Source organism: Meleagris gallopavo, chromosome 2 (genome assembly GCF_905368555.1).
Source record: "Meleagris gallopavo chromosome 2, MGAL_WU_HG_1.1, whole genome shotgun sequence".
In the NCBI taxonomy this organism is placed as follows: domain Eukaryota; kingdom Metazoa; phylum Chordata; class Aves; order Galliformes; family Phasianidae; genus Meleagris; species Meleagris gallopavo.
This window is the reverse complement of record NC_139405.1, coordinates 14763079-14780966: the sequence shown is the minus strand read 5'-3', so window position 1 is coordinate 14780966 and position 17888 is coordinate 14763079. Positions and strand designations below refer to the sequence as shown.

Here is a 17888-nt window from a genome sequence, read left to right as displayed (position 1 = left end):
TGTTATGGAAATGCATATGGAGCAAAGATGTGGAACTGAATGCCTGCATGTGGAGAAAATGGTACCCACTGACATTCATTGATACTTGCTGAGCATTTCAGGAGACCAGAGAGTGGATGTGAGCACAGTGAGGTGGTGGTTGATGCATTTTAGCAGTGGTGACAGTGACATCAGCTAATCCGTGTGATGCAGCTGACTATGCTGAAAAATAGTGTTTTGTAGCTGAGGATTTGCTCTATTAAATAGTGTTATTGCGCTCTTTGTTATAGGTTTCGTGAAAATAAATGGGAGACATTACTTTCAGTGCTTATATACTTATGTATATAAGCAACAAAACTTTTAAGTATATATTTTTTATAAAAACATGAAAAAAAAACGAGCACCAGTGAGATACGTGACCTTTTTTTGTGACACAGCAGTGGGGTTTGGTGGTAGGGATTGCAGTTCTCGGTGAGTTCTGACTCAGGTGTTGGTCAGATTTTGGATGAAATGACTCCTCCTGTGCTTCATCCTTGACAGCTGTTCACAGTTGTGCTTACTGCCAAAAAGCGGTGACACAGATAAGGTGTGACTGTGAAGGGAGGGGTATTTCTCTCTGGTGAGGGAGGGGTTGTGAAGGTGTGTTAGAGAACCACGGTCAGATTTTTGAGTTGAATGTCTGACTGCTAACCCAACGCGTTCCATTTGACAATTTGCAAGCCACGTATTTACGTCGAAAATATACTCCCAAATTATCAATTTTTTGGAAGTCCTGAAACCCGTTCTTAAATCCCTTCATCCAAACGGGAAGCACGCCTATTTGTCGCTGTTCGCAGGGCCGTGCTTAGCTAACGTACCACACCGCGCACACACCGTTACGTGACCTAGCACGAGCTCGCCACTCTGTGGACGCGCTTGGCCACGCGGCGCCATTGCACGCAGCCGCAGCGGCGGACACATCATCCCCGCCTCCACTCGGTTCCACTTCCTCCCGCTGACGCCTCCCCGTGTTTGGTAGGGGCACCTTTTCTCTCCATTCGCCCTTAGCTAACGTGGCTTCCCTGACGCTGCAGCTGCCGCCGCCACGTTTTTTAGTGTCACGCAGGACGGCGGGCGGGATGCCCTTAATCAAGATGGCGGTGGAACAGCGGCGCGGGTGCCGCCATCTTGTGTGAGGGCAGCCCCTACCGCTGAGCTGGCGTTGCTGGCCGCGCGGGGCCTGCCGGGAGAGAGCGGGCGGGTGGGTGCTGCCGGAGCCGGGGTGCGGGCCGCGAGCTGCCCCTGACGGAAAGAGCGGTAACATCGGCTGCGAGCTGCGGCACCGCGCCGTTCGCAGACGGGCCTGAGGTCGCTGGAGCCTTTTGTCGGCCTTTCGTTCCGTGAGGAGGGCGGGCCGGTATTTGCGGCGTGTCTGAGGTCGGCTTCCCCTCTCCACCCGGAGCTGCCGCGGCCCCATGGCGACCTACCTGGAGTTCATTCAGCAGAACGAGGAGCGCGACGGCGTGCGCTTCAGCTGGAACGTGTGGCCGTCCAGCAGGCTGGAGGCTACGCGGATGGTCGTGCCGCTGGCCTGCCTGCTGACCCCGCTGCGGGAGCGCCCGGACCTGCCGCCCGTGCAGTACGAGCCCGTGCTCTGCAGCAGGGCCACCTGCAAGGCCGTGCTCAACCCGCTCTGGTATGCAACTCTGAGCTGGGGAGCGTCTGGTTTGTATCTCGGTGTGCCTGATGTCTCTAGGCTGGGCGGATGGGCTGAGGATAACTGGATGATGTTCAGCATGACCGGGTGTGTTTTGGCCATTGCAACCCCAGGCATCGCTACAGGCTCGGGGCAGAGTGGCTGGAGGGCTGCATGGAGGAAAAGGCTGTGGGGATGTGAACTGACAGCTGGCTGAACACGAGCCGGCGATGTGCCCAGGTGGCCAACGGCACCCTGACTTGTATCAGCAACAGTACAGCCAGCAAGAGCAGGGAGGGCATCATCCCCCTGTACTCAGCTCTGGTGAGGCTGTGCCTCAAGTGCTGCGTTCAGTGCTGGGCCCCTCACTGCAAGAAAGGCATTGAGGCCCTGGAGCCTGTCTAGAGAAAGGCAGTGAAGGGTCTGGAGTACGAGTCTTATGGGGAGCAGCTGAGGGAACTGAGGCTGTTCAGTCTGAAGAAGAGATGGCTCAGGAAAGACCTTATTGCACTCTGTAACTACCTGAAAGGAGAGTGTGCTGAACTGGGGGTCGGCCTCTTTTCCCAGGTAACAGTGATAGGATGAGAGGGAATAGCCTCAGGTTGCATCAGGGAAAGTTCAGGTTGGATATAAGAAAAAATTTCTTCTCAGAAAGAGCAGTGAGCCACTGGCACAGGCTGCCCAGGGAGGTGGTAGAATCACCATCCCTAAAGATGTTCAAGAACCGTGGAGAGGCACTGAGGGACATGGTTAGTGGGCATGGGGGAAGAGGGTTGATGGTTGGACATGATGATTGTAGAGATCTTTTCCAACCTTACTAATTATAGTTATTCCTAATTCCCCTTTTTTCTCAGCATGGTGCTTGGTAGCCTCTTTCTCTTAGATATAGTGAGTATGTTGAAAGTCTTGCTTGCCTGGTGAGATGTGTTGAATGCCACCCTCTGCTGAGCTGCCAGAGGTGAGAGGTGTGTCCTCAGGGAGGCTGTTAAGCTGGAGATAATATGGAAATGGGCAATCCTGTTATCATCCTAGAGAATGTTATGGTGAATGGTGAAACTTAAACAAAGATGCTGTTTATATTGGTGTTATACTTTGGGTTGTGATGTCCATTTGATTTTCTGCTTTCTATACATCCTCTTGTTTATAGGCCAGCTCCAGTATGAGTATATCAGTTTTCTTTGGAGTTTTGCTGAGAAAGTAAGAGGAATAATCTTTGTCACAAAGTCACGTTACTGTCATACTTCCTTAGAGCATAGCTTTGGGCTGCAAAAAAACCAGAATGACTAGCAAGAGGAAGTAGGAAGAGGTCAAACCCATGAAGGAAGAATAACGTCAGGCTTCACTGCACTATCAATCAATGTAGCATGTCATAATAGGTTGAGGAGAGGAAACTCGTTGGGGCACAGCTAATTTGTTCTGTGTTTGTACAGGATGTGAGTGAGTGGCTTCTGCTGCTCTATGACTGGAACACTTGTGCTGTAGCTGTACGAACAGTAAGGTGACTGAGATAAGCCTCAGCATAGTGGAAGAGTGATTAGATGCAAACCTTTGCCTACTGCATCCTAAGCTTCGATGATCTGTTGGTGATCGCTCACACTAACAAGCCTGGAAGCAGCAGCACTGCCTGAGCAGGCTTTCTGGCATTGGAACAAGAGTCTGAATCCCTAAAACTATCAATAAATTTGAAGTGTCTGGTTTTCTGTTTCTTCCTCATCAGCATAGACAACTGTGAAGCTAGTTGTGAAATTGTTCCTGTACTTATACTAACGCCTCACCTTTCCCTTGCAGCCAAGTTGACTATCGGGCCAAGCTCTGGGCTTGTAATTTCTGTTTTCAGAGAAATCAGGTATGTTGAATCAGCATTTTCGTCTTTTCAGAAAGCATTTTAGTATTTTATTGACGACCTTACTGTGGAAAGGATGTTAAAAGAAACAGAAATTCCGCCTCTCTAGATTTCATCTTGTGGCCTTTTCTCTTACTGAACCCAGGCCAGAGTGCTTGCTAATGAGTCTCTTATATAAAATCTTGCTTATTTTCATTTGCTTTGCCAGTGATTTTTATAGCATGAAGAACATGCATAAAAAGCCATTTTATCACATGTGCTTCCAGTGTGGTTTTTGGTACATTTACTGTTCTTCCTGGGTATGAAATTTATTAGATTTGGGTAGACTTTTACTATCAGAAACAGTCACACGGCTAAACAAGTTTTGGCTAATGTGGCTGCTGCTTTCGTCCTATTCTTAACTTACACTGGGCTGAGTAACTGTCAGTAGTTCTGGCCTCTGTTGTGTGTGCTTAGCAAAGCAGCAGTACAGGTCTCTGATGAGTTAACCAGGTTGGTGCAGTTGGTAGTAAATAAAGAATTGAATAAATACATCATAAGACTCTGTACTGCAGAGGAGAGCCCTACATTTCTGCCCTGCAGCTTGTCCTAATTTTTGGTCCTATTTTTCAGTTTCCTCCAGCATATGCAGGCATATCTGAAGTCAACCAACCAGCTGAACTTATGCCTCAGTTTTCAACAATTGAATATATAGTGCAGGTAATGATTCATAGTTTGTGGTCTCCAGAATTGTATTCTGTGATATCTTTGCGTTTGTTGTACTTAAGATAATAGAAATAAGTAACATTCATGTAAGATGCTTGAGATAGGGCTCATTTTATTCTTTGTCTGGAGTCATCGGACAAAGTGTCGCCTAGCTTATGTACAAGCCTAGCAAATCCATCTCTCTCCATATTAGCGAGGCCCGCAGACGCCATTGATCTTCCTGTATGTTGTCGACACGTGCTTGGAAGAGGAGGACTTGCAGGCACTGAAGGAGTCCCTCCAGATGTCCCTAAGTCTGCTGCCTGCTGACGCTCTAGTGGGGCTTATCACATTTGGCAGAATGATCCAGGTTCACGAGCTGAGCTGTGAAGGAATTTCTAAGAGCTACGTTTTTAGAGGCACTAAAGACCTGACAGCTAAGCAAATACAGGTATGTCCTGCCATCTGTTAGGCCAGTGGCTTGTTCCTCTTAGCTGTGTTGCCACTACTGCTGGTATTTCAAGCACCAGGCTTTCGGGAAAGAAAGGAGGTTCAGTGCTCTTAATTATTTTTATGCTATTTCACTCTCAACACCTCTCCTTTCTTTTTGCTGTTGTAAATTCTTTGAAAACATGCCCAAGATATTTTTTTCATATCTTGTATAATAGAACCATTGATGTCTTCCTAATGAGAGTGCAGATATTAATTATTTCACAGTTTTTAATTTTTTTTAATGCGAAAGGGTTGCAGGCTTTAGGCTATATTGCTTGAAAGCAAACAATGTCTAGTGTTTGATTTTGAAGTCTCCTCCGCCTCCTTTTTTGTCTTTTCTGTAGGATATGCTCGGTCTTTCAAGGCCAGCTGTCCCCATTCAACAGGGAAGGCCTCTTCAAGCTCCAGAGCAGCCTGTTATTTCAAGCAGGTGAGTGCTACATAAACGCAACCAGCAGAAGAGCAGGGTGGGTGTTTTATACCCTTCGGGATCGCACTTCTAAACCTAGCTTTTCCAAGTGGCGTTTTTGTAAGAAAACACAAATGGTGTTGTCTTGGCAGAGTTATTTCCTTGCATCAAGTGATACAAGTGGGTGAGATTTACTAGAGTGATTTTTTTTTTTTTTTTTTTAGCCTTCTGTAGTGTCTTGATTTTGCAGTTACAGGAACATAATTGCCATTCAGACTGGATTTCTCCTTGAAAAGTATAGTATAGCTGTTTTTGGAAAGCATATTGTTCAGGGGTCGAATATGCTTAGAGAGGAGCCTTTTTGATTGACCACCTATTGGGGCCCTTGTTTATGAGTATAACAATCCTTCAAGCTCTTGCTTGAATCAATAAAAAAAAAAAAACAAAACAAAAACACAAAACACAACAGTTGGTAGGCAGGCAGTGACCCCTGAACTGTGAAGCCATATTTGCCTCTGTTGAATACAGCTGTTTGTTTTTATTCTCAGCTCTTCTTTTTCCATGGCAGCTCATTTACCTTTTGATAGACTAAATCAGTACTAAAGTCCTTTTCTTTGAGTGATTTTGCCTTCTCGTCAGTTCCCGATGGCTTCCTTTGATCAATTTTGTTACTTTGCACAGGCCTCTTAGCTTGGAAAGTCTGGACATAAAGTAATGTGCTGTGTAACGTTTTGCTTCTGATAACTCTTCCAGTGTAATTAAAGTGTGCTAGGAACAGAGGCACACTTAAAGTGGGAAAACACTTCATTTCAATTTTTCAGGTTCCTGCAACCAGTACATAAGATTGACATGAATTTAACTGATCTCCTTGGAGAACTTCAAAGGGACCCGTGGCCAGTGACCCAGGGAAAGAGGCCTTTACGTTCCACTGGAGTAGCTCTTTCAATTGCTGTTGGCTTGCTAGAGGTACTTTTATTGCATCTGTTTGTTAGGGATGAGCTGGGCAAAGCAAGCACCTGGCAGTATTTGCTGAGACATATACAGGTTTCAGTGCAGATTGGTTTGCAGCCCAGTCACATTGAGGTGCACTGGTGCATTGTCTTTGCTGATGTCTGGCACGAGTTAGCACCAGCTGGTGTTGAGTGGGCTAGGAATTTATATTTAATTGTAAACCATGTAAAAGGTGCAGGTGTTTAAAGGCTTCTGATTCTTACGTGTATTGCCATGTGAAGGTGATTGTATGTACGCTGATTCTTTTTGTTTGTTTGTTTGTTTGTTTTTGCAAGGGTCATCTAAGGTAGATGTAAAAAGAATACTACTTCCTGTAGAGAAGATCGCTGTAGTTTGAGTCTAAACTAGGGGGTACCTGTCAGGAAACGTGTTGCTGTTTTTCAGGTCTGCCTTTAACAGAGACGGGTCCCTGGGGGTATTGCAGAATAATGTACAGATTCCTCTCTAAAGAAAACACTGTCCTTTTAAACATCTGTTCCCTGAGTTCTAATAAAAGACCATATTTTTATTTTAGGGCACGTTTCCAAACACAGGAGCGAGAATAATGCTATTTACAGGTGGTCCACCAACGCAAGGACCAGGCATGGTGGTGGGAGATGAATTGAAAACACCCATTCGTTCCTGGCATGACATAGAGAAGGACAACGCGAGGTTCATGAAGAAGGCCACCAAAGTAGGTGCTGATGTCAGCTGGGGGAGAAAACACACAAAACATCTTAGGTTTGTTGTGTGGCAGGGAGTGTTTAAACAAATGTGAGTGCTGGAATACAGAATGGGGTTGGGAGGAAGGAGGTAACCGAACCTATGTAGACAGCTTTCAGTATCCTTCTGTAGGTAACAGAAGTCTTATTTTCTTAGTATGGAATCAGTATGTCCAGACATTTGCACAGCTGTTCATAGAATGCATGAGCCTTTCTGTGTGTTTAGCCATGAGAATGGTCAAAGGACGGATGAGAGTCTTACTGTTAGTTGCTTCTTCAAGTATGGTCTTGTGCCTTCTCAGAGAAGGAAGTATTTCAGTGCTCTCATCCAGCTGATGGTGAGTGGAGGTCCTTTTATCTCATTCAGGAAAGGGGAAAAAAACAAGCCTGTACTCCAAGAACTGGTGATTTCCATGAAGGCTCCTTTTTCTCTTGACATGTGAAAGAATAGTTAAAGTATTAAGTATGAAATGTGCCTGTCAGCATAGAGGAAGTAGTATGGTACTTATCCTCTTAACTATCACCTAGAAACCTTTAGGTTCTGTATCACAAAGAGCCTGTGCTGTGATGGTAGCAAGTCGTGTATTCTCTACACTTGCAACTTGCAGCTCAAGTTTATCCATGAGCAAACATCCTAGGAGGAAAACTTTTTTTCAAGCAGACAGCTCCTTACCTTTACAGCACTGGCAACGGCTTCATTTTTGCTTTGTGCATCAGTGTGTCGACTTCAGCTGGAGAGCAGAGGAAAAATTGCCTGATGCAGCATCCTAAATATTCCTGAATATTGTGTGTGTTGTCTGTTCTCCCCAGCACTATGAGACTCTGGCCAATCGCACTGCCACCAATGGTCACTGCATCGATATCTACGCCTGCGCCCTGGATCAGACTGGACTGCTAGAGATGAAATGTTGTGCAAACCTCACAGGGTATGTCTGTAACAGGAAACACGAAGATGGTACTTTTATTTTTTTTGGAGGGGGAGAACACTTCAAAAAGCAGTTAGTTTTTTATGAGTGCAAAAGGGTGAGATTTTTGTCATTTATTCTAAATTGTGATTTTGCCAGGAGTTACATGGCAAACCTCCCCTGATCCCAGTCTACATTTCTGAAGCTTCAAAGTAGCATAAGAGTTAACTGCTGGTAGAAAACTCAATGTCCTGCTTTGGAGAAAGGTATTCTAAAGCATGATGCAACGTGTCTTGCAAATGTCTTCTGTCACCTTCAAACACCCTGGGAGGTAGCAAGTACCCTGTACAGAACTGGTGGGACATAGATCCCCTCTGCTGTGGTGTGTGCGTGACTGCAGTGCCATCAGAATAGCAGAGCTTCAGGCATGGTGGGTAGATGCTTTCATTATGTTGGCCAGATTTTCTCATGCTTAACAGCTCGTTTTGCTTTCTTAGCGGAAGTAGGCTGAGCAAGGCTCTCTTCTGGGTAGAGGTGTTCGTAACCAGTGGAAACAGGAGCATTTTTAAGGCAGCTGAAGGGATGACAATAAATATAGTTGAGGAAGCAAGCTGGCGGAAATGGAGCACTAACTTGTCTGGCTTTGGAGGCATCCATGAATCTACATTCCCTAATGCCAATTCTACCTATGCAAAGGCATGCTTTAAAAAGTTTCTGCCTGTATTTGCATGCATGAGAGTTGGAGGGGTTGTATCCTTGGTGATATGCTTCTAGTTCTCAATTGTTTCAGTTACCTTGTGTGTTTTTTTTTTTTCCTTCTCAGAGGACACATGGTGATGGGAGATTCCTTCAACACTTCCCTCTTCAAGCAGACCTTCCAGCGGGTATTCAACAAAGGGCTCAATGGGGAATTTCGGATGGCTTTTGGTGCAAATTTGGAAGTGAAGGTGAGAGATCAGTTTAATTAGGTGACATTAACTTAGAAGTGTGAGTGCTGTTGATTAGAGAAGTTTTCTAGATATCTGTGTGTAGAAAATTTATGTCTTTGAGGTCAGCTGTAGTGCCTTCTTTGGAAAAAGCATCATATTGGAATGAGTGAAGGCATTTTTTATTTGAAAGTTTATTAAATTTGTGGGTTAAAGAAAACAACAACTGAGCTTACATTCACCAACTGAGGCAGTAGGTTACCTTGGGAATGTACTCAAGGATGCTTTCCGTGGCAGCCTTATATATTCACCTTCTGATCAAAGCTGAGCATCTGATTTAGTCTGTGTGTTCTATTTGACTAACTTGATTTTTTTTAACAACTTTTTTTGTGTTGTTCTAGACATCCAGAGAGCTGAAAATTGCAGGTGCTATTGGACCATGTGTATCCCTGAATGTGAAAGGACCATGTGTTTCTGAAAATGTACGTTTTCAACATGAAAAGAACAACTATATTAAGTAGGAAACAAAGGGTGCAAAATTTCTGTCGAAACCTAGTGCTTAGATAGAATGTGAGAAAAGGCAGTGCTTTTGGACTAAATTCTTGTCCCATAAGGCTGCCTTCTAACTGTATTACCCTCAGTAAGTTAATCCACATCCCAAAGATAAGAAATGCAAAAAGGTTGCCTTGTGTCTCTGATCAGAATTTAACATGAGCTGACCTTAACTACTGCCAAATACTAAAAGGCTGTTTTCTTTTCGATTCTATGCAGGAACTTGGAATTGGAGGAACATCTCAGTGGAAAATTTGTGGTCTGGATCCCTGCACAACTCTGGCCATTTACTTTGAAGTGGTAAATCAGGTCAGCCCTGGCTTTTCTTTTTTTGTCTTCATTTTTATTTACCAACTGTTTGTAACAGGACCAGGAAGTCCAATGGCATCTTTTGTGTTGTGAATGAATGGTTGCAGAGTAGATAAGTGTTTTGTGCCAAAGTAAAATTCATAGGGGTTGTTTCCATATTTGTAAATGGCATCATATTTTTACTTCATACATAAATTGCGTTCTTTCTTCTTATCTTCTGATGGCATTCATTTCACAAAGAAGAAAATGTCTTTTTGCTATTAATGCTGTGGAGAATAAAAGCACAAATGTCTCACTTCTTGGAGAATTTGTCCTCCAATTTGTTATCAGATAGCTCAGAAGCAACTTCAGGGAAGCTTCTGAGCACGTGGTAACTAGGAGTACTAAACCAAAGGAATTCTATTTCACTCCCACTCTGCTGCGTGGACTCCCTATTGTTGGGAATAGGGCCCAAAGGATCTTTAGTCAGACCTTGTACTGCCACACTAATGTTCAGTGTTACGGAGATGATAAATAAGTTGCTGCCATCCTTTAAAGGACAAGCTGATAAATGTCAGGTATGGAATTAAAAATGCACCCAGAACCACTTGGCTTTGAAGGCTCTTATAAAATACAACATTAACAGATGTGTGTCTCTTCCATGGTCCATCTCAAGCTTGAACTTAACTCTGTTTAGCAGATGCCCTGGATTTGTCTCTAGTATGCAAAGCCAGCCTATGTTGAAGACTTTCCTTGTTTAATTTGCAGCACAATGCACCAATACCTCAGGGAGGCCGAGGGGCAGTACAGTTTGTCACTCAGTATCAACACTCCAGCACACAGAAACGAATTCGTGTCACCACCATAGCCAGAAAGTAAGTACCTCATGCTGGTTCTTTGACAGAATTGCAGAAATGTATTTGGCATGGGGGAAAAATGTGGATTGGGTTTTGCTGATGACAGACTTTGCACTAACCCTTTACTAATCCTTTAGCTGGGCAGATGCACAAAGTCAGCTCCAGCACATAGAAGCTGCATTTGACCAGGAAGCAGCTGCTGTGCTGATGGCACGGCTTGGAGTATACAGAGCTGAGTCTGAGGAGGGACCTGATGTACTGCGATGGCTGGACAGACAGCTGATCAGATTGGTAAGATTGATGGAGTGGACTCGGCAGCAGTCTTATTTTCACTTAAAATGATCGCTTGGATTGAAAACACCATTCTTTTTCCAGACTGACTTGCTTCATTTGTGCTCTGATTGTGGTCTCATAGTATGTGATAACTACGAAGGCTGTATGATCAGTAAGTTGGTGATGGGATAAATAAGCATCCCATCGTGATGAAAGAATTAAACATTGAGATTAAAGAAGTAATAGTAAAATGATAATGCAGGTGGGAAGGGACCTCTACAGTTCTCAACACTGCTTAAGCAGGGCTAGTTTCGTGTTGCAGTTAGATGCTGTGGGTCTTGTTCAGGTGAGCTTTATGATCTCCAAGGATGGAATTTGTCTTGTTTCTTGATAGCCTGTTTTAACATTTGATCACAGTTAGTGTGACTTACTATTATTATTTTTTATATCCAGTCAGAATTCCAGTTTCTTCAGTTATGTGCTGGGTAGCTATACATAGCATAACGCCAGATTCCAGACTGAACAAACCCAGCTTTTTAGGGCGCTGGTCCTTTGCCAGCATGCTGGCGTCTGCTGGCCTTGCTTCAATATATCCATGTCTGTCTTGAACTAGGAAGCCTCAAACTGGATACAGCATTCAGATAGGATCTCACTAGGATGAAGTTCAGGGGAGTTATCCTTCCCAGCTTGTGGCATTGTTCTGCATCTTCATACTGTCTCTTTCTTCAGATTTCACAGGCCTGAATTGCCAGTATCTCAATCAGTTCTGTCTTAATCTGAACACTCATGAATTTCACACTAACAGCTAGGGCACGTCAGATGCTGGAAAAAAAGAGACAATATCAAATAAAAGTTTGAACACTGAAACACACGGAGTATACTGCATGCTGAAATGATTGTGGACTCTGGATTGTGGATTGTGATTTGTGGTTGATAAAATTTTTTAAAATTTATAAGGAAATTGATAAAGATCACCCTGCTAGTCATGGAACCGGGTCAAACCAGCCCATAAACCATTGACAAACTGCTTGTTTTCAGTGAAGCATCTAGTGAAATTTTAGTCTGCTGTTGCTTTAGAAGGAAGTAGGAGATGCTGCGGAGGTGTTTCATAGTGTACAAAGCACATTAAGTATGATGATGATCCAGTGGAAAAAAATGGGTGGTACTAGAAGCACTATTTATTTCATTCTTAAATAACTTTGAATCTGGATTCAAAATAGAAGATTTTTATATACGTAAAATAAGGTGATTGAATTGTCATTGTCACTCCAGTAAGATACAGAAGCTACTGACCTATTAAGTTCTTGCTGTCATGTTCATGACTTGTTTGCTCTGTTTAAAAACATACAAAACTCATTCAAAAAAAATGTTGATTCTCAGGGAGATATAAACAAAGTTTGCATTTTGCTTCCAACAGTGTCAGAAATTTGGACAATACAACAAAGATGATCCCAACTCCTTTAGATTGTCGGAATCATTTTCTTTGTATCCCCAGGTAAGAACCTTCTTGCAACTATGGGAAAAGTTTGCAAGGGTGAATGATGGTAAAGCGTCTTGTACCATGAATCAGATTTGTGAGGGAAGGAGCAGATGCTTTTTGAATTTGTTGGGTGGTCTTGTAGTTCAGTGTTAGAAAAAACTGGTAAGTTAAGAACTCTGAGGAGTTCACTGGGAGACTTTTTTCAGGGGGTTTGCTGTTTGCAAGGTGCAGAAGCTTTGGCAACTCACTGACACTTCTCACTCATCTTTCTGATGCAGTTCATGTTCCATTTGCGACGCTCCCCATTCCTGCAGGTCTTCAATAACAGTCCAGATGAATCTTCTTATTACCGTCACCACTTTGCTAGGCAAGATCTCACTCAGTCTCTCATTATGATTCAGCCCATCCTTTATGCTTATTCTTTCCATGGACCTCCTGAGGTAAGTCTGTGTTTAACAGAGAGAGGTGAATCAATCCAAAATAATGAGCATTCAGTCGGGATAACATTAGTTCACTAAAAAGGTTCTTACTTTGTTTTTCTTAGTTAAAGTAATTACTAAGGGATGAGATGGGGCACTATACAATACAAGTTATATTTTCAGTAGGCTTACTCTTAGTACGTAATTTATACTTTCAGTGGCTTTTAAAATACACAGACATGCCCAAAAAAGAAGCTCCAAAAAGCTAATGCCATATCTGGCGTCTTGGCAGCTCAGTAGTGCTGCTGCTTCTCTGCCAGAGGCCATCTCCTCCATGTAAGTCAGCAAGCCTCTGCCCTTCCAGGTCATTAGCACAGAATTGTAGGGGTTGGAAGGGGCCTCTAGAGATTGAGTCCAGCTGCTTGTTTTCAGCTGTTTAAGCAGCAACATTCAACTGCTATATAGACTTTATTAATTTACGTTGACTGCAGTGTATCTGGCAGGAAAGAAATGCAGAAGCTGCCGCAGAAACACTTTAACACCATTCTGGCAGCATTTGCCCTAGTGTATGTATTAAATCTCTTATTTTTCTTGGCTTCTCAAGGTCATTAAACTTGATAGCCATAGGAATTGCTTTCTCACATACTGCATTTCATACGGTAGCTGAGGACCTGCTGCTCGGTTCAGTGATGCCACAGGAGGCTGGTGGTACTCTGAAACATTCACATGAACAGCAGCCCTTGACAGACACAACACTCCTCTGTACATGCGAGGCTGAACAAGTTGTTCAGCTTACAGTTCAGCTGAACTGTAAGGTTAATACAGTTTCGAGGTTTTAATGATTGACCTTTATTTTCCATAGCCAGTGCTTTTGGACAGCAGCAGCATTCTTCCCGACAGAATTCTACTGATGGATACTTTCTTCCAGATAGTTATCTACCTTGGTGAGGTACGGTGAGATGTATTCTCTCTCTGAACTCTCCTCCTCTTGCCACACATGCAAACAATGCTACTGTTAGTATAAAATGAACCACTTGCAAAGCTTACCTTTAGCATAATGACATTGTATGCCTGTTCCCAGTTGTAATGCATTAAAATCCTACTGGAGTAGTTAAGCATATGTTCTGCTGTGAGAAATAGCTATCGAGTTAGCTTGCTAACTAAAAAAGTTAAAAGAAACTAAAAGCTTGTACTTTTTGAGTACTGGCTGTTCTTTACAGCTATTCTTGTACTGAGATGTAGGCTCCTTCTGAACCTCTAAATTTAGATCAGTATCTAAAGCCTTGGCTTTCCAGTGCCGTTTCAGTATGAGGACCTGTAGATCTGTGCTGGAATCCTGTCAGGTTTTGTGAGGGAGCACTAAGCTACTGCAGCTGGATGATAGAAACATCTCACACTCTAAAGAAGTTATGATGTAGAGGGTGAAGCTGGCTTGCTTCTCTCTTCTTTCTCTAGAAATGTCCCTTTTATTTAATGCTTTTTTTTCCCTCTCACATTCTTTTCAGTCTTGTTTGGGGAGTACCTTTCATGCAATTTTTTCTACCTAAACATGACATCAAATTGGAATTTAAATAAGCTCAGCTTGGCTTATGGTCTGACCTTCCTGTTAGAATTTTTTGGAGAGGTGTTTTAACTCTTCTCTTTGTTTTTGAACTGAGCTACTGACTTTTTATGACTGCTTAAAGTTTGGCGTGGTGGCCTGCAGCTGCTCCATTATCATCTCCCCACATTCTTCCAAGTAGTATTTGTCCTCTCTGAAAGGCGAGCAGTGATGCACAGTCCACACAAGCAGGAGTTGGATGGTGGAGTCAATAGTGACAGTAAGCCTTCACAGGTTACTTTAAACACAGGTTACTTAAACAGCCTACTTACCTCAACTGTTGGGAAGCAAGTGACTCAACCGGGTAAAATTAGACAATGGAAATGTTAAATATATGAACTACAAGTGGAACTATAAGAAATGTGGACCTTAAAAGAATGTAAGGCAGTGACTGTTCCACTTAACACCAAATCAGATTTGGAATGTCACTGATTTATAAATGCTTTACACTTTTAAGTTGAGGTAGGCAGAAGCAAAATGGCTTGAAGTTCACTTTGAACAATTGGCTCTTGTACTGCACAGACTACTACCCAATTTTGTGTTTAGTGCATGTTCTTAAGGAACAGACAGAAACTAAACAATACTATTGACAGAATAGTGAAAGCATGTGTTTGTCCTGCTCTGTGTAACCAGAAATGCACGTAATGTTCTGCTACCTTAAGATGTGCTGGTTAAGAAGGGGAGGCTTGTCCACATCTCTGCTATCTCTTCATTTCCTCCCTCTCCCTGTGAACAGACTATTGCACAGTGGCAGAAAGCTGGTTACCAAGACATGCCTGAATATGAAAACTTCAAGCACCTACTGCAAGCTCCACTGGATGATGCTCAGGAAATCTTGCAGACCAGATTCCCAATGCCACGTTATGTCCACACTGAACATGGGGGCAGCCAGGTAAGGAGATTTATCCAAAAACCCTCTCTGCTGAACAATGCAAATACCTGTCTTTTCTTGTTTTACTAAGTAAACGGTTCTGTAAGTTAAACACAGTGGTTATTTAGCTCTTAAAAGTAAGAGCTTGTATACTTTCCCATGAGCTCTTAATGCATCCATGTCTTTTAATAAGCCAGTTGCTCCTTGCATGTGTTTTTGACTTCTGAGGATGGAAAGAGAAGGGGGAAAAAAAAGCCAGTGTAAATATCTTTTTATTCCTTGAGCAGTGGGAAGTGAATAGTTTTGCTGTGTACCTAAACTTCCTGAGACAGGGAGTGCAGTTAGTTGGCTAGGGCAATCAGTCATGCTGAATGTTTTAAAATCTGTTCTTTTATTCTCACATGCCAGATGAGAATATAAAATGGTCTCTATTTTGACTCTTCCTGGAATTACAATAGTTCAGTCTATTGGTAGCCTGTTGTTTGTAGAAGTGAAGAGGCAGGAATTGGTGCTCCAAAACAAAACTTTATTAATTTCTGATTTAAGCATGTTGCCCTGATTCTCCACTAACCTCTTTTCTGATGTATGGAAAAGAGCTTACTATAAAAGTGAAATTGCTGATGCCATGATGCCATTCCTTGTTGCATGAAACTAGAGCTGCCCTGCTTGACAAGCATCACTTGCTATAGCAGAGCACTTGGAGAAACTTAAAAGGTGATGTTACCATTTTGAAATGGAGGGCAGAGAGTTTTCTCATAGAAATCTGCCACCACCAACTAACTCCAGAATAACAGCAGGGAAAGGAATGCAATCAGATTGTTTCTCTCTTTTTGAGATAACAGCAGTGTACCCTGACTTTTAACTTGATTCCTCCTTTTCCTCCCCCCAGGTTTCTTCCTCAATCTTACTCTGTTATGTGATGTTCCTTAACAGTATTTCTTTCAAAATAATTTGTAAAACTGTAACACATTGTAGCAGTACTGTTGTCTGTTCCATGGGAGTCACAGCTGTGTGGTAAAATCTTTCCCAAACATTTATCCTTTCAGAGTATTGCCATTAAAAGTAAGCAGATTCTTATTTTTAAGTCCAGTGAAATTGTTTATGAAACAAGTTTCTGAGTTCAGAAATAGCTTTGTTTCATAAACAAGTACTTTCTTTGTAAAAGCAGGCGAACATCACCAGTCATGTATCTGAGGAGATAAGTCTTAGGGAAGCTGACATTTCTGTCATACTGCAAAAATGTTTTTCCCACGTTTTGTCTTTATAGGCTCGATTCCTGTTGTCTAAAGTGAACCCTTCTCAAACCCACAATAACCTCTATGCATGGGGACAGGTAAGCAATGGAAGAGCCACTCGTGTTTGGGAATACGGCCAAATAATTGTCTGCATAGTTGCTGTCCTATTTTATCTCATAGTATTTGGCCTCAGACTGGGAACGGGTTGTATTTGTCCTGCTCTTCTTATCTAACAGCTTTTTGCAAGACATACATGGTTGGCTTTGAAAAACTTTGAAATAGTGCTTTGGAATACAAGGAAACAAGGTTATTTCTGTGCACCAATTGATCTGTGATGAAATTACTATCTGACCTTGTAATAGCTGTTGCATTTTAAAAGACAACCGAGTGAATAGATTTGTCTCTTAGACAGATTAGATTCTTACTCATCCTGATAATTGAAGTCCATGGTTGTCGAGATAAAGAGATCTGGTGGTGAGCACTAGATTACACCGTGCTCAGAATAAAGTTTTCAAGCCTGGACGTGATGAAACACCTGCTTCTGTTCTTGGATGGAATTTCCCCCAGATTTTCAGCATATTGTGATTTTTATTTTTATTTTTTTGCTTTTTCTAAAGGGTGGCTGTCCTAGTAGAGGTGCTGCAGAACAGCCCAGTACCTCAGCAGCGTGATGACAGCAGGAGATCAGTGGTTTCCAGCAGCAGTGCTTTTGTCTCTGTCATCTTTCCAGTATCCAAGTTACCTAAGTAGTGCACAGGTAGACAAGGAGAATGTATTTTGTGGCTGCTACTGATGGAAGCAGCTGATAGAGAAACTCTTGCAGGTTTTAGATGAGCTGATGTGGAAATTGATATTTGCCTTCTGTTACAAATCTGATGTAAAACTGTTAGTCCACAGTTAGTGTATTTAGTTTTCTGTAACTAGCATACAGAAATGTACAGATCTGATTTTTCTAACAGTAATAGTTTTTAATGTCTTCTGTCTTGTTTCTGTAGAGCCTTGAGCAGAAACCTTCCTAATGCATTAGAAGGAAGAGACTTCTCTGCAATAGTGCAGGTGGCGCTGAAAGATATTGTCAACTACTAGACTACCCTTCAAGGGGAAAGGGTTTAGCAGGCAGTTATCCTAGTGCTGACATTTGCTTTGCTTTTGCTTAGTCCCTAGGGCCAGCAGTGCTATTTGATGCTCATTATTTATTTCCTTAATTCCTCTGCAGGAATCAGGAGCCCCAATCCTGACGGATGACGTCAGTCTGCAGGTGTTCATGGACCACCTCAAGAAGCTGGCGGTCTCCAGTGCAGCGTGACTTGATTGAACCCAGCAGCACAAACGGGAGAGTGACATACATTGCGGTGATGATGGAAGCGGAACGATTTATTTACATTTCCTTTTAGACTAAAGTTTTTAAGTATGAAATGAAATAAATATGTGGGGAGAGCTTAGTACTTTGCCCTTCTAGATATTAATTTATTTGTATTCCTTTTTATCTCTATTGTTTATGCTACTTTTCTCATACTGCATCAGGAGCCAAAGTACGTTTTATCCGGTGTAGATCTTTGCAGCCTTAGCTTAATATGTAATGTTCTGTGGGCTGAAGTGGTGGCTTTAGGCAACCAGGGGCTGAATTAATATAAAATAAAACTGGATAAGAAAAGCATTAATACTGAGTGCTGTCTCCCATTGAGCTG

General features: G+C 42.7%; 1 protein-coding gene across 3 annotated transcripts; it reads left to right on the top strand.

Moving 5' to 3' along the window:
- The first annotated feature begins 1110 nt into the window (after window positions 1–1110).
- On the top strand, window positions 1111–17861 carry SEC23B (SEC23 homolog B, COPII component). Of its 3 annotated transcripts, XR_002111609.3 has the most exons (20): window positions 1115–1654; window positions 3443–3500; window positions 4110–4196; window positions 4396–4632; window positions 5018–5103; window positions 5904–6048; window positions 6608–6766; window positions 7605–7720; window positions 8523–8646; window positions 9027–9107; window positions 9397–9486; window positions 10234–10340; window positions 10460–10613; window positions 12013–12090; window positions 12354–12515; window positions 13357–13443; window positions 14831–14986; window positions 16233–16298; window positions 16818–16957; window positions 17417–17861. XR_002111609.3 is itself a non-coding variant. In XM_003203757.5 (19 exons), the coding sequence occupies exons 1-19, from the start codon at window positions 1434–1436 to the stop codon at window positions 17504–17506; spliced, it is 2304 nt and encodes a 767-aa protein (XP_003203805.1). In that variant the 5' UTR covers window positions 1119–1433; the 3' UTR covers window positions 17507–17861. The 3 variants fall into 3 exon arrangements, 2 of the variants coding, with proteins under 2 accessions (XP_085075136.1, XP_003203805.1); XM_003203757.5 differs by lacking the exon at window positions 16818–16957 and having other exon boundaries at window positions 1119–1654; XM_085219010.1 differs by lacking the exons at window positions 16233–16298; window positions 16818–16957; window positions 17417–17861 and adding an exon at window positions 14237–14314 and having other exon boundaries at window positions 1111–1654; window positions 14831–14972.
- Window positions 17862–17888: the final 27 nt, after the last annotated feature.

What these genes read in the sequence shown, in the direction of transcription:
- SEC23B (XM_003203757.5), top strand. Translation starts at nt 1,434, where the DNA reads ATGGCGACCTACCTGGAGTTCATTCAGCAGAACGAGGAGCGCGACGGC. An exon ending in TCATGAAGAAGGCCACCAAA is followed by an intron (nt 6,767 to 7,604) that starts GTAGGTGCTGAT and finishes TGTTCTCCCCAG; the next exon opens with CACTATGAGACTCTGGCCAA. An exon ending in CTGAACATGGGGGCAGCCAG is followed by an intron (nt 14,987 to 16,232) that starts GTAAGGAGATTT and finishes TTGTCTTTATAG; the next exon opens with GCTCGATTCCTGTTGTCTAA.